This window comes from Meriones unguiculatus, chromosome 6 (genome assembly GCF_030254825.1).
Source record: "Meriones unguiculatus strain TT.TT164.6M chromosome 6, Bangor_MerUng_6.1, whole genome shotgun sequence".
In the NCBI taxonomy this organism is placed as follows: domain Eukaryota; kingdom Metazoa; phylum Chordata; class Mammalia; order Rodentia; family Muridae; genus Meriones; species Meriones unguiculatus.
The window spans coordinates 17926869-17939827 of record NC_083354.1 but is presented as its reverse complement, the minus strand read 5'-3'; the positions used below and the strand labels follow the sequence as shown (position 1 = coordinate 17939827).

General features: G+C 36.9%; 1 protein-coding gene across 1 annotated transcript in view; it reads left to right on the top strand.

Annotated features, from left to right (window-relative positions):
- Window positions 1-12959, top strand: part of Adam10 (ADAM metallopeptidase domain 10) — a 95317-nt gene that overhangs the window by 53422 nt on the left and 28936 nt on the right. Inside the window, exons 5-8 of the mRNA XM_021657435.2 lie at window positions 5275-5375; window positions 5653-5802; window positions 7832-7924; window positions 11563-11746. Coding sequence (XP_021513110.1) covers window positions 5275-5375; window positions 5653-5802; window positions 7832-7924; window positions 11563-11746 — 528 coding nt within the window. The remainder of the gene's footprint in view (window positions 1-5274; window positions 5376-5652; window positions 5803-7831; window positions 7925-11562; window positions 11747-12959) is intronic.

The window sequence follows — 12959 nt, the reverse complement described above, 5'->3', positions numbered from 1 at the left end:
CAGTACTTTTTTCTGGCTTCAACAGGCACCAGACTTATAAGTGGTGCATAGACATATATGCAGTCAAAACACCCATACACATTAAAAAAGGAAGGAAGGATGGCCAGGTGGAAAACGATTGAAGAAGATTATTGACCTCTTGTCTTCACATGCAAACACACATACACACAAACCACCACTGCTACCATGAAACAACACAGAATCATGGCATAACAGTAGGTGCCGAAATCTAGTGGTCAATGCTCATGTCTACATATATAGATACAGAGGAATTTCAAAAGGAGTGGCACCACATAACCTAAAAGACAAACAGCTGTTCGTCCCTATGTCATACTTCAGCGTAAAGCTAATGCTGTGAAAGTCAGCCAGCTCTCATATACTTCCCCTGTACAGTTGCTAGTCTTTCTCTGTAGTGTACTTTTTCATGTGTTGAACTTTGAGTATTTTTTCCATTGCTTAAAATTTAACATTTTCTGTATTTTGCTATGCTATTTATTTCATCCTTGTGTTATTTATAATACTGAGAGTAAAAAAAGAGTTTTAGACTAGGTTCAGTTTTGTGTGATGGAGTTTTGCAAGTTTGACTCCATGAAAATACAGTATAAACCAAGCATGGTGGTTTAGTACCTTTAATCCAGGTGCTTGGTGGGCAGAGGCAAGCAGGTCTCTTGAGTTCTAGGCCAGCCATCTCTATATAGCAAGTTCTAGACCAAACAGAGACATGTTATGATCTTGTCTCAAAACTAACAAAACCCCCTAGCATTAACATATTATATGTAAACATTGTGTGTATGTCATTACATATATACATGTGTGTACATGTATATCATTGAACTATCATTTAGTAAAAATTTCTGCATTTGTGAGAACTTGGCTATTTGAGTAACTATATACATAATGTCTTAGTATGCTTTTTTTTTTAATTGATCTAATCAAAAGACTCAGGCTGTTTGTCACTGTATTAGATGCTTTGGCTTCTGAAGCTGTATACAGTTGCCAGACACAGGTATGAACTTATATATATTCTTCCTTCTGACATGCTTCTCTATAAATAATTCATCTGATTACCATTCTTAGACCTAGTGATTCTTATCAGTAATGCATGTTACCAGAATGCATTGAGTAAAATAGTTACTGCTTGTACATGTAAGTATTCTATTGCCTTTTTTTACTGTCCAAAGTAGCCTGTTTAATACTCTTTCATGTTTTTATGTTTCTTTAAAAAGTTCTCTTTTGAAAGTGTAAATAAGTGACCTAATGAATTAAAAAACATTTAGTGGCGTGTGTGTACATGGAATTTATATGTGTATGCATACATGTAGAGGCTTGAGGATGACCTCAGGCTCTGTCCATCCATCCATCCATCCATCCATCCATCCATCCATCCATCCATCCATCTCTATCTATCTGGCAGAGTCCAAAGTCTCTTAGATTATAACTTTCTTTTTTGAAAATATGTAAACTGTTTTTATATCTTTACAGTTGATAGTGAAGTCAATGACTGTTGACAAGTACAAGTCTTACCAATAGAAGCACAGCTAGAAAATTTTCCATTTAAAATTAGTTGGGTCATTACATGTTTCATAGCTTGGGAGTATTTTTTATTCAAACTATAGGATCATTCTGCTTTTCCAGGTTGGAATCTATTGGCCATTCAGGGGAAAAAGACCATGGAGAATCATGGCTGGTTACCTCGGCTAGAACTTGATTGTGTGGGATACCTTTCTTGAAGGGAAGCTACGTAGTTCAGTCTACAGACATTTTTCTAGAATAATGAGTAGTAGTTTGGTCAATAAGTTTCAAATTATTATCTTCAAAAAATAAATTGTGAAAGTTTAGTAACATTTAAAAGGTCTGAATAAATGATTGGTATGCTAATATAAAAGGGTCTTTAAGAAATGTGTATTTTGTTGAACAGATTTTTTCCTGCACAACTATAGTATATACTTTTTTGTTTTGATGGTAGGTGGTATTGAGTTATAAAGAAAGGAACTGGGTGTGAGGGACATTTGGAGAATGTTATTGTGAAACTTGCTGCAAGTGATTTAATTACAGGGATTGTCATTTGCAACTCTTAATTTTAGTAGTCATCTATGTGTTCCTGTGTCTGAGAGAGTAGTTTTGAATGTGGCTGAGGGTGGGGGCTAGGGGTGGGATATAACAATTTTAGAAACTTCATAAGAAAAGCTATAAGCATAGCTCCTTAGAAGAGAGATTCTAATTCAGTTCAGTAAGAATTGTATCAAATGTTGAATATTTTTCTTTGTTAAGCTTATAAGGTAATATTAAAATAGAATCTTAATAACTGAAGTATTGGTACTTTTATTCTTATAAATTTATATGGAATGTCACAAAGGAAAAATAAGAATATGGCATACTAATTGAATAATAATTTATTTGCTTCTCATAATGGAACAGAAATTAAAAATTTTAAATACCACAGTTTATGTGGAAAACCATTTAGTATGTCAGTACTCTTAGAACTTTTGTTTTTCAGTTGCTTCTATGGTCACCAGCTGTCATAGTTACTTTTCTATTGCTGTGAGGACACCATGACCAAGATAACTTATAGAAGAAAGAGGTTATTGGGGGCTTACAGTTTGAGGGTGAGTCCATGACCATGATGGCAGGGAGCACTGCAACAGACAGGCAGACATGTCTGGAGCAGCAGTCAAATGCTTACATATTGAGAAAACAGCCACAAGGCAGAGAGAGCTAACTGGGAATCTTAAGGGCTTTTGAAACCTCAAAGCCAACCCCCTAGTGACACACTTCCTCCAAATAAGGCCACACCTCCTAGTCCTTCCTAAACAGTTCTACTGACCGGGGACCAAGCATTCAAACATAAGAAGCTATGTGGATCATTTTTTTTATTCAAACCACTACATCAACTAAGTCACCAGCAGAATTCATCATCATCTATATTGTTTTCTTCTGAGAAATAGATTAATCTTTTTTTACTTATATTTTAATATTATAAATGCAACATTTTTCTCTTTCTTTTCCTCCCTCCAAATCTTCCTATATACCCCTCATTGTTCTTTCAAATTTATGACCTCTCTTTTCACTAACTGTTATTTCATGCATATACATGTGTATATAAATATACATTTCTAAATATAACCTGCTTTTTATATAATGTTATTTTTATGTATGTTTTCAGGACTAAGCATTTGGTACTGGATAACCAATTTGTGTTTTATTCCTTGGAGAAGACTGTTTCTTATGCTCTTAGCATTCCTTAGTTGCTTGTAGTTCCTTGCATAGGGCTGGGACCTTGTAAGCTTTTTCTCTGTCCACTTTAGCATATGTATTGGTGTTGTCCATGTTCAGCTCATATTTGGACAGTTGTGTTGTGAGACTATGAGTGTAGCTTCTGACATTACTAAGAGACACAGTCTCACAGCAAACTCCCTGATCTTCTGACTAATACACTCTTCCTGCCCCTCTTCCACAAGGTTCCCTGAGCTTTAGGTGTGGGAGTGTTTTGTAGATGTATTCATTGGCAGTGGGCTTCAGCTCTGCATTTTGATTGGTTGTGGTTTTTTTGTAATGGTCTCTGTTGCAAAAAGATGTGGGGTGAAGACTATACTTAAGGGTTTAAGGGTTTAAATTGTTGCTAGGAATTATACTGATTTAGTAAAGTAGTAGTTGTAGAGTTTCCTCAAATATCCATGAATTCACTAGCACTGAGTAGTTAGCTATAGCTGTCTTCAGTACTAGGCATGATTCCTTCTTGTTGAGCTGGTCTTAAGTCCAAGTAGAGAGCTTTTTAATACCTCCAAGGTATGTGTGCTCCTGCTACACCCTTAGCTCTGTGCCCCTGTCCTTTGGAAGCTGCATGTTGCATGAAAGCTAGTCCTTGCAGAAGAGACGTTCAGGTCAGTTGCAGTTTAGGGGTCTCTAGATCTTGTTTCTGAAGTGCACCGTATCTTCAGCAATAGGGGTTTTGTTTCCACCTTTGGAGCAACTAAGGGCAATAGCAATAGACTGTGTATGTGTTGGCAGTCTTTTGTACAACCCTGTCCAACAACTCAAAAGTGGGCTTCTTATGTCAGGTGTTAGGGTTTTTGTTAGGTGGTTTTGGCTCTTGAAGGGAGCACTGCCAGCCCAGAAGAGAAAAGTTCACTGAAACTATTTCAGTATATTTATACATGGAATTATATGTATTATGGGTAAGTAGTTAATAGTGTGATTCCTTATGGCATTTTCAGACATCCTTATTTTTATTTTACCTTTCTTCCTTCTTCTATATTTACCTCCCTCCTCATTTTCTAAAAGCCCCCCCCCCATTTTTGTCATTTCCCCATCAAATCTTTTGTATCCTGCCAGTCTGCTTTACAATCTTCCCACCTTCTATATTTATTTCCCTTTTCCTTCCTGATGAGACCCCTAGTCCGCGTCATTCCCATTTCCCTGATCAGACCACTATACTGTACTATTCCCTCTCTATTGTTTTCCAACCCCCCAACCTTGGCAACTGTCCCATTTCAATTTCCTAGTTTCTGCAGTTACTGCTCAGGCACTTTTCAGTGCATATTATCCTAACTGTGTCCTGATGTTTTATTTTGTCAGTTCTCCTATTGGATTGGATTGTTAAATATGTTCATGAACTAAGGAGACTCTTAATGAGAAAGAAAATTTTAGAATATTGAGAGAATAGAATAAGCATTTAAATGACTTGCCTAAATTAGTGTATTTGAAAACAAAACCAGCTTAACTGAGGATAAATTAATATATAAAGGGAAAAAATGATAAAATAGTTACTAGTTTGTATAGCATTCAGGTGAATTATACATGGGATAAATTTAAAATCAATCTGCTTTTTAAATACTATGAAATGTTTTTGAAAGCAACTTTATCTGAGGTCAGTTAGTATTTATAGAAGGACTTAAAGCCAAAGTCCTTATATATCGGCCTTACTGTGTTCAAATTGATGGAGTTTGTACATTGCAGTATAGGAAATTTAATGCACTGACGGGGAAGTAATAAATATAAAAGTGAGGAAAAAAATGATTATTACTCTGTGTTTGCATCATATTTGTGCCTGGTAGTCACAGAGGCCAGAAGAAGGCATTGGATCCCCTAGAACTGGAATTATAGATAATTGTGAGCTGTCATGTTGGTGCTGGGAATGGAGAACAGGTCTTCTTGGAAGAGCTACAAGTGCTGCTGCACCATCTCTCCAGCCCCAAGTTAGGATAGTTAATGTTTTATTGATAAGATGCTGGCTCTATCTAAGCATGTAACATTGATATTTCTTCTCTGCTTTAGACTATCCCCATAAATATGGCCCACAGGGGGGCTGTGCAGATCACTCCGTTTTTGAAAGGATGAGGAAGTACCAAATGACCGGTGTAGAGGAAGGAGCACAGGTAAGGATTTCAGTGTTTGTTAAATTTAAGAAATGGAAATGAACTTGGGCAGTCTGCTCTTCTAGGTTTTTTGTGTCCGCTAACCACCCCTCACATTCCTACCTTTCTCCTGAACTGGAGTGGCTCCTATTATGCTCTGAAGTGTTTTCTAATGACTTTAGAAATACTTGGGGTATTGCATAGTCACATGGTATGAAATTGTCTAACATGTGTTCTTGACTATAAAACTGTAATTGTAAAACAAACTAATTATCAGAAATGACACTTTGACATACAGGCACGTCAAGAGGAACATGCTAGAATTGGTCCCGAGCTCCTGAGGAAAAAGCGCACAACTCTGGCTGAAAGAAATACTTGTCAGCTCTATATCCAGACAGATCACCTGTTCTTTAAATACTACGGAACTCGAGAAGCTGTGATTGCCCAGGTACTTTAACTTTAAGGACCTCACTGTGTTATGAGTTCTTCTGTTGCTTAGTACATTATATTATTGTTTTAGTTGTGACATAGGAAGTCTGTAAACTAAATACAGAGGAGATGGAAAGATCAGTTTAGATTTTTGGATTGTCAATCAGAAGAGAGAGAAAGAAAACAATTTCCTAAATTTGCTTGTGACATTTAAACTTAGGCTTTTGTTATTGTTTGCTTTGTTTTGGGGGGAAAGTGTTTTGGACTTGGGCATGGTAAACAAGTATGACACTTATCTTTGAAAACAATTGTATTTTCATTTTGATTTTGAAAGAGAGGAAAGAATTTTCCAATTAGAAGTGTATAATTTCTGTTTTGTATAATTTTACATGTTCCAAATAAAATTATTGTTTATAGTTTATTATTTATAGTTTATTGTTTCCCTCTGAGAACAAGGTTTTACTTTGTGGCCCAGAGTGGCTTGAGCTCACTTTGTGCTGAGGCTATCCTTAAATTCCTGGTAATACTTCTGTTTCCTAAGTGTGCTGGGATTACAGGTTTACTCTACCACACCTACTACAGTGATATCTATTAATCTTTATGAAAATAGACATATTTTTAGGGTACTCTTTAAGATGTCTTTTTGTGTTGAAGATATCTAGAGAAAGTTTGTTAAATTTATTTTTGATGCAAAGAATTTGAGCCTGAGAAGATGGAGGTACTGTGTTATAAATGATGATTGCATTTTGGTGGGAATAGACTGAATATAAAGAATACAATAAGCTTTAATTTGGGAATAATAGAATAATAGGGCGCAATGGGCATATTCATAGGGCAGGAAACAGGGAAACAGCTCTGTAGAGAGAGACAGGATAAGCTGAGAGGGACGTGGGTATTCTTAAACATCCACAGTATCTTTCAGCGAGAAAGTGCTTTTAATAATCACTAAGGATTGGTGACATGAAGAAAAGTGACCCTTTAAGGAAGAAGAGTCATCATTTGAGGAAGGTAGTGATGGGTAGAGATAGGAAACTTAAAGGTAAAGAGGGAAGGACTCCAAGTAGAGGAGGTGATGTAATCATGCCTGGAGAAACATCTGAATCACTACAGGTGAGAGTATAGCAGAAACAGAAAACTGAATTAGGCATTGGGAGCCACCAAGGCCAGGCATGTGAGTTTAGGATGGACTCTTCAGAACTTCTGTCCTGTTCCTTGCAGTATTTGTCAGTGTAGAGCACTTTTGAAACGTTCTCATTAATGCTACTTCTTGAACAACTTTTATGCCTTCTCAACGAGTGTTGCATGTGCACACAGACATATATTTCCACTTAGGTGGTAATCAGGGTGCTCTTTTGTGGATGCAGTTGAAAGGTTGCGTGCAGAGTAGTTAGCTCCAGTCCTTAGTTGGTAGTCAGCTAAGGAAACAAACATTTCTTGTGTTCTTTTACTGTTTTTTTTTAAGAGTTTAAATAGATATAACCATATACTTTTTATATTCAGATTATCTCCCTCCCATATACAATAAACCTATTAACTTATAGGAAACTTCTGTATTTTATTCACCAGTTCATTCCTGACTCCTGAAACAGTGCCTCGTATATAGAAAGTAATCAAATCTTTTGGAATTCGTGTCAGTGCAGCAACAGAAGGACTATTGTTGCGGAAGGAATGCACGCCCTGATACTGTTATATTCTTGTAGAAAGTGTTTGAGTCTTAGGACAAATAAAGACATTCCAGGCATTAAGACATGTGAAAAGGAGAGGCATAGGACTCTGCAGGCTGGGTTGATGAAGCAGTTTTTAATAGGACTGAAGTAGCGGTGTACTTACTGGTTAATTGATTAGCCAGAGCCTGGGAAAGACAATATCCACTCTCTGCCCTAGCTCACTCACCTTTTCCATTCTGTTCAAAATATGGCATACACATCTTAAAATTTAAATGTGTAGCATAAATAACATTACGAAGAAAAATCAATAATCTTTTTCATATTTCAGCATTACTCCTAAAATGTTTTGTGTTTTTTTTTTTTTTTTTTTTTAATTACTAGATATCCAGTCATGTTAAAGCAATTGATACAATTTACCAGACTACAGACTTCTCCGGAATCCGTAACATCAGCTTCATGGTGAAACGCATAAGAGTAAGGAACTCCAGTAAAGACATTTTTAAAAGTCTTAAGAGGACTGGGAAGATGGGCTCAACAGTTAAAAGCACTCATGTTCTTCCAGGGGACTTGGGTTTGGTTTCCAGCACTCATATTGTGCTTCACAACTGTAACTCCTTTTCCAGAGGATCCAATGCTTTTTCTAGCTCCCATGGGCACCTGCATGCATGTGATATATTTACATACATGAAGGCAGAACACACATAAAATAAAAATAAATCTTAAAATTAAAAAGCTAGTAAGGATCAACTTTACAAAGAAAGAAAATACTCGCTTTTTTACTTCTTTAGAGCAGAGATAGGCTGATCCTTGAAGCTCATTGGCTAGGTTTGCTAGCTAATTAATGAGCTCCAGGATTAGGGTGCATCCATGTCTCAAAAACAGTGGAGAACATTTAGAGGAAGACACCCAGTGTCAACCTCTGATCTCCACATGACGTGGTGCATTCACATGCATGTACCCACATGAACATGCACACACACCACTACAAGGCTTTAATCTATACTACAGTAGAGGTCAGATGGTACTGCTTTTTTGTCTGATAAACATTGCTCGACTTTCTCCCTTTTGTTACTAGTTTCTTTTTTTATTAATTACACTTTAATCACTTTGTATCCGCCTGTGCCCTCCCCCATCCCACTTTCCTTCCCCCTTCTCCACCCATGCCCCTCCCCAAGTCCACTGATAGGGGAGGTCTTCCTTTCCTTCCTTCTGATCCTAGTCTATCAAGTCTTATCAGGAGTGGCTGCATTGTCTTCCTCTGTAGCCTGGTAAGGTTGCTCCCCCCTCAGGGGGAGGTGATCAAAGAGCAGGCCAATCAGTTCATGTCAGAGACAGTCCCTGTTCCCATTACTATGGAACCCACTTGGACACTGAACTGCCATGGGCAACATCTGTGCAGGGGTTCTAGGTTATCTCCATCAATGGTATTACTAGTTTCTTAAGGTTTGCTTTGTGTATGTTATTTTGGGTGTGCCCCACTTGCTATTCTAGGTCAGATGAAAAAAAAAATACAGTTGTCTAAATAAAATTAGAATTTACACGTTGTGATAATTCTGAAAATTCACAGCTTACAATGTCATATATCAGTTTTGAGAAAGAAGTCCTTCAAGAAAGAAAACCTCCAAATGTGGCCATGTAATTCTTTTCTGTGGTAACACTATTTGTAACATCTCAAAACTGTTAAACAGACTAACAGGGTACTGATTGCAATTTCTTGACATTTCTGTTATAATGGGTGTAACTAAAGACTGAACCTAAATTTTAGCTATATTAAAAATGGGCAGTTAATATTTAAGTGCTGTTGGTTTGAACTAAAGTTGCAATCTCAGTTAGCGATCTTTGAAGTTGCCTTGGTCTTCACTGACACATCTTCAGTACCAGTCGTCTACCAGATCCACCCTTCCCCAGAGCTGACAGGCATTACTTTCTGCTGTTAAATTTTATTGCTTTGGAAAATTATGTTATAATTTATATGCAAATGAATATCAAATCACTGATAATTACGCTAAGTAAAGAATTTTCTGAATTTTTAAAATATGTGCATATGTTAATATTCTAAATTCTAAAATATTCTAATATTCTGAATGTGTATATCTTCTAGTATTCTAAGTTTTTAGCTAGATATACTTGAGTTTTAAGAAATTCACCCTCAGCCGAGCATGGTGGCTCACACCTGTAATCCCAGCATTTGGGGAGGCAGAGGCAGGTGGATCTCTATCAGTTTGAGACTCTATGAGTTTTGGTCTACAAAACAAGTTCAGGACACCCAAGGCTACACAGAGAAACCCTGTCTCAAAAAAAAAAAAGAAAGAAAGAAAGAAAAATTCACCCTCTTACAAAAATATTTGCCTTAAGTTTTCTTTATTTTTCCTATTTTTCTTAAAATGACTCAACAAGAAATAAATATTTTATATATATATGTGCATATATATGCATACACACACACTAGACATTTTAGTACATATATAGTAAGTATATCTAAAATTATAGCTGGTGTTCCTTACCTTCACAGGTAGTGTAACTAGATCTTGCATTGATTTAGCTCAAGGTACAAAATAATTTACATTATAAGACTCCCTCATAAACAATAGGAATTCTTAAATGTGCAGGAAATTTGAAAAGTGGTTTGAGTATTGTATTTCCTGGCAAAGCAATAAAATGTAACATAATACAAATAGTGCATATCTAACAACCTCAGAGGAGAGGTAGAGTTTAGTAAGTGATTGATACTCTGAAGATGAGTGTATATCAGTAAGGAATATGGCAGCTTGGAAGATCATAACTGAGGTTAAAATTTTAGTTTAAATCAGTAACACTTAAATATTAACTACCCATTTTTTTTTCATAGAGCTGACTAAAATTTAGATGCAGTTTTTAGTTACAGTGAGTATGATAGTCATGTCGGGAAATTATTTCTATATGAAGTGGATAAAAGGTACTTCTATGCCTCTACGCATAGGTTGTTATAATATGTACTTGCCTGGTTTTGAATAGTTTTGTATTAGGTTACTATAACTGAATGTGTACAGGTAATAATTTGCCTCCGAGCCTCTTGGTTTCTGGAGGGTGTGGATCCTAGAAATCTATAGTTCTCACTGTATCAGTTATATCTGGCTTTTCAGATAGACTAAGTTTACCTTTTAGAAAAATACTATCATGTACATAATTTATATTCATAAGAACTGCCACCTTGCTCACACTGTGATTTCCTGGGAAAGGAAACTGCTCTGGGACTTAAGAGGATAGGTGGCATCTGTGGAAGAAGCAAGGTTGACACTTGAAAGTGCTGTCTAGTAAAGGTCTGCTGTTGATTGTTTTTCAGGTTATGAATAAGGGACTATGGAGGAGAACAGTAGCTAAGTATCAGATAAAAGATTTGCAGGAACTTAGCTTAAAATAGTAAGAGAAGTTGGGTGATGGTCGTGCATGCCTTCAATCCCAGTACTTGGGAGGTAGAGGCAGGCTGATTTCTTGAGTTCGAGGCCAGCATTCCAGGTCAGCCAGGGTTACACAGAGAGACCCTGACTCGAAAAAATAAAAAACAAAACTTAACAAACCACTTAGAGAAGTGAATTGAATGTAGAATTCAAAATTCTTATATACACCCAAGAAAACACTGAATTAAGAAGTTAGTTGGGTTTTACTCACCTGTTTTCTAGGCAAGATGAACCAGGAAAATCTGGCAAACTCAGTCTTGGAGTCCATATTTATTTTATGTTCTATTTATTAGCTAATGATAAGGTTTTGTATCTTTATACTTATCCCTATTTGCAGAGCTCCCATAGAGCCCTGCTCAGACGGTTAAGTTTGAGAAACTACACTTCCTTTATTTGACCTTGTAGAGTAGAGTGTCCTTTTGCCACAGCTTCTGTTCAGGAATCTGGCAGATCCTTGCTGAGAAATTTAATATTAGCAAGTCATTTTCCCTGCCCTGCTTTCCTTTTGTTCTTCTTGTTTGTGTACTATGGTTTCTGTGGCCAGTTCAGGACTGTGTGCAGTGAGAGCATCTCTAGAACCCACTCACGAGAATGTTGGCCAGGTCTATGTGGGAGGATGTGAATAGAGAACATCTAGCAGTAATTGCTTATTTGAATTACTGTTTTGGATTTTAGATTAATACAACTTCTGATGAAAAGGACCCTACAAATCCTTTCCGGTTCCCAAATATTGGTGTGGAGAAGTTCCTGGAGCTGAATTCTGAGCAGAATCATGACGACTACTGCTTGGCCTATGTCTTCACAGACCGGGATTTTGATGATGGCGTTCTTGGTCTGGCATGGGTTGGAGCACCTTCAGGTAGATTGTGTAACAGTGTCTTAAAGTCTGGAAGACAAAGTGAGATTACATTTTACTCATTATAGGAGAAAACAATACCTGTACATAACTTTAATCCACAGAACTGAGGTTAAGACCAGGTGCATAACATAGTGCAAATGGCAGAATAGATGAAGCAGCTTTTTATGTGAAAGGGCTGTAAGAGTTGACTGTGTGGGGCACACACCTGTAATCTCAGCCCTCAGCCTGAGTCAGGAGGCTTGGGAAGGTAAGTTCAGAGCCACCCTGGATTGTCTCAAAGAACTAAGGAAGGAAGTAAATAAATAAACAAATAATGTAAAAAGAAAAGAAAAATACAGGAAGTACCCTGATTTTGGGATTTCCAGAAGCTGACACGGTTTTGTGGGAAGAAGTAGTATGTGTGACACCTGGGAAACCTAAGTTTTCCTGCAAAAGCTAAATGCTACTAATTCCCCCACTCCTTGAATAGGGCCTGAAAGTCAAAAGGGGAAAACTGTGCTTTTGCTTTGTCAAAAGGAAAATAAAAAAACAAAATCACAACATAATCTTCTTTTCTGTTCTGCTGTGAGAGAAACAAACTCTGGTCAGGAGCAGCAGGTAGCAAAAAGGAAATGCATTTTCATTTTACTTTCCTCTGGTCTTTATTTTAACAGCAGAGATGTGCTACCTGAAAGGCAATCCAAGCAGCAGGGCAGTTGCCACATACAGCCCTGTTGGCATCCTCCATGCTCACTATGGAGACGGGGTCCAACATTGAGAAGGATGAGATGGGTAGTCCCCTTCCCATTGCAGTGGGTTTGAGGGAGCTGTTGACAAATACAAATTTATACACTGAAAGATGGGTAGAAAGGACCTCAGATTCTTTGGATATGAGTGTGGCCATGTGTAGCGTGAGTTGTCTGTAAACTTTGGACCCATAAACAATGATTTCCCCTTCTGGTGCCTCATTTTTATTTAAAAATTGACCATTCTTTACCTGCTATAAAGCACATTTTTTTGTCACCCTTTAGTTTTTCTATGATTTATTATGTATATTTTACATTTTTAAATACTCTATTTTATCTTACATTTCTTACTTTTTAGAAGAAGCTAACAGCAAATACTCTTATTTCAACTTTCAGTGCTTTTGTTTTTTAATTCATGTTGTAAAATGTGCTTGATTAATGTATCACTAAGTTACAAATTTATGTCATAGACTGCTTATCCTACTGTG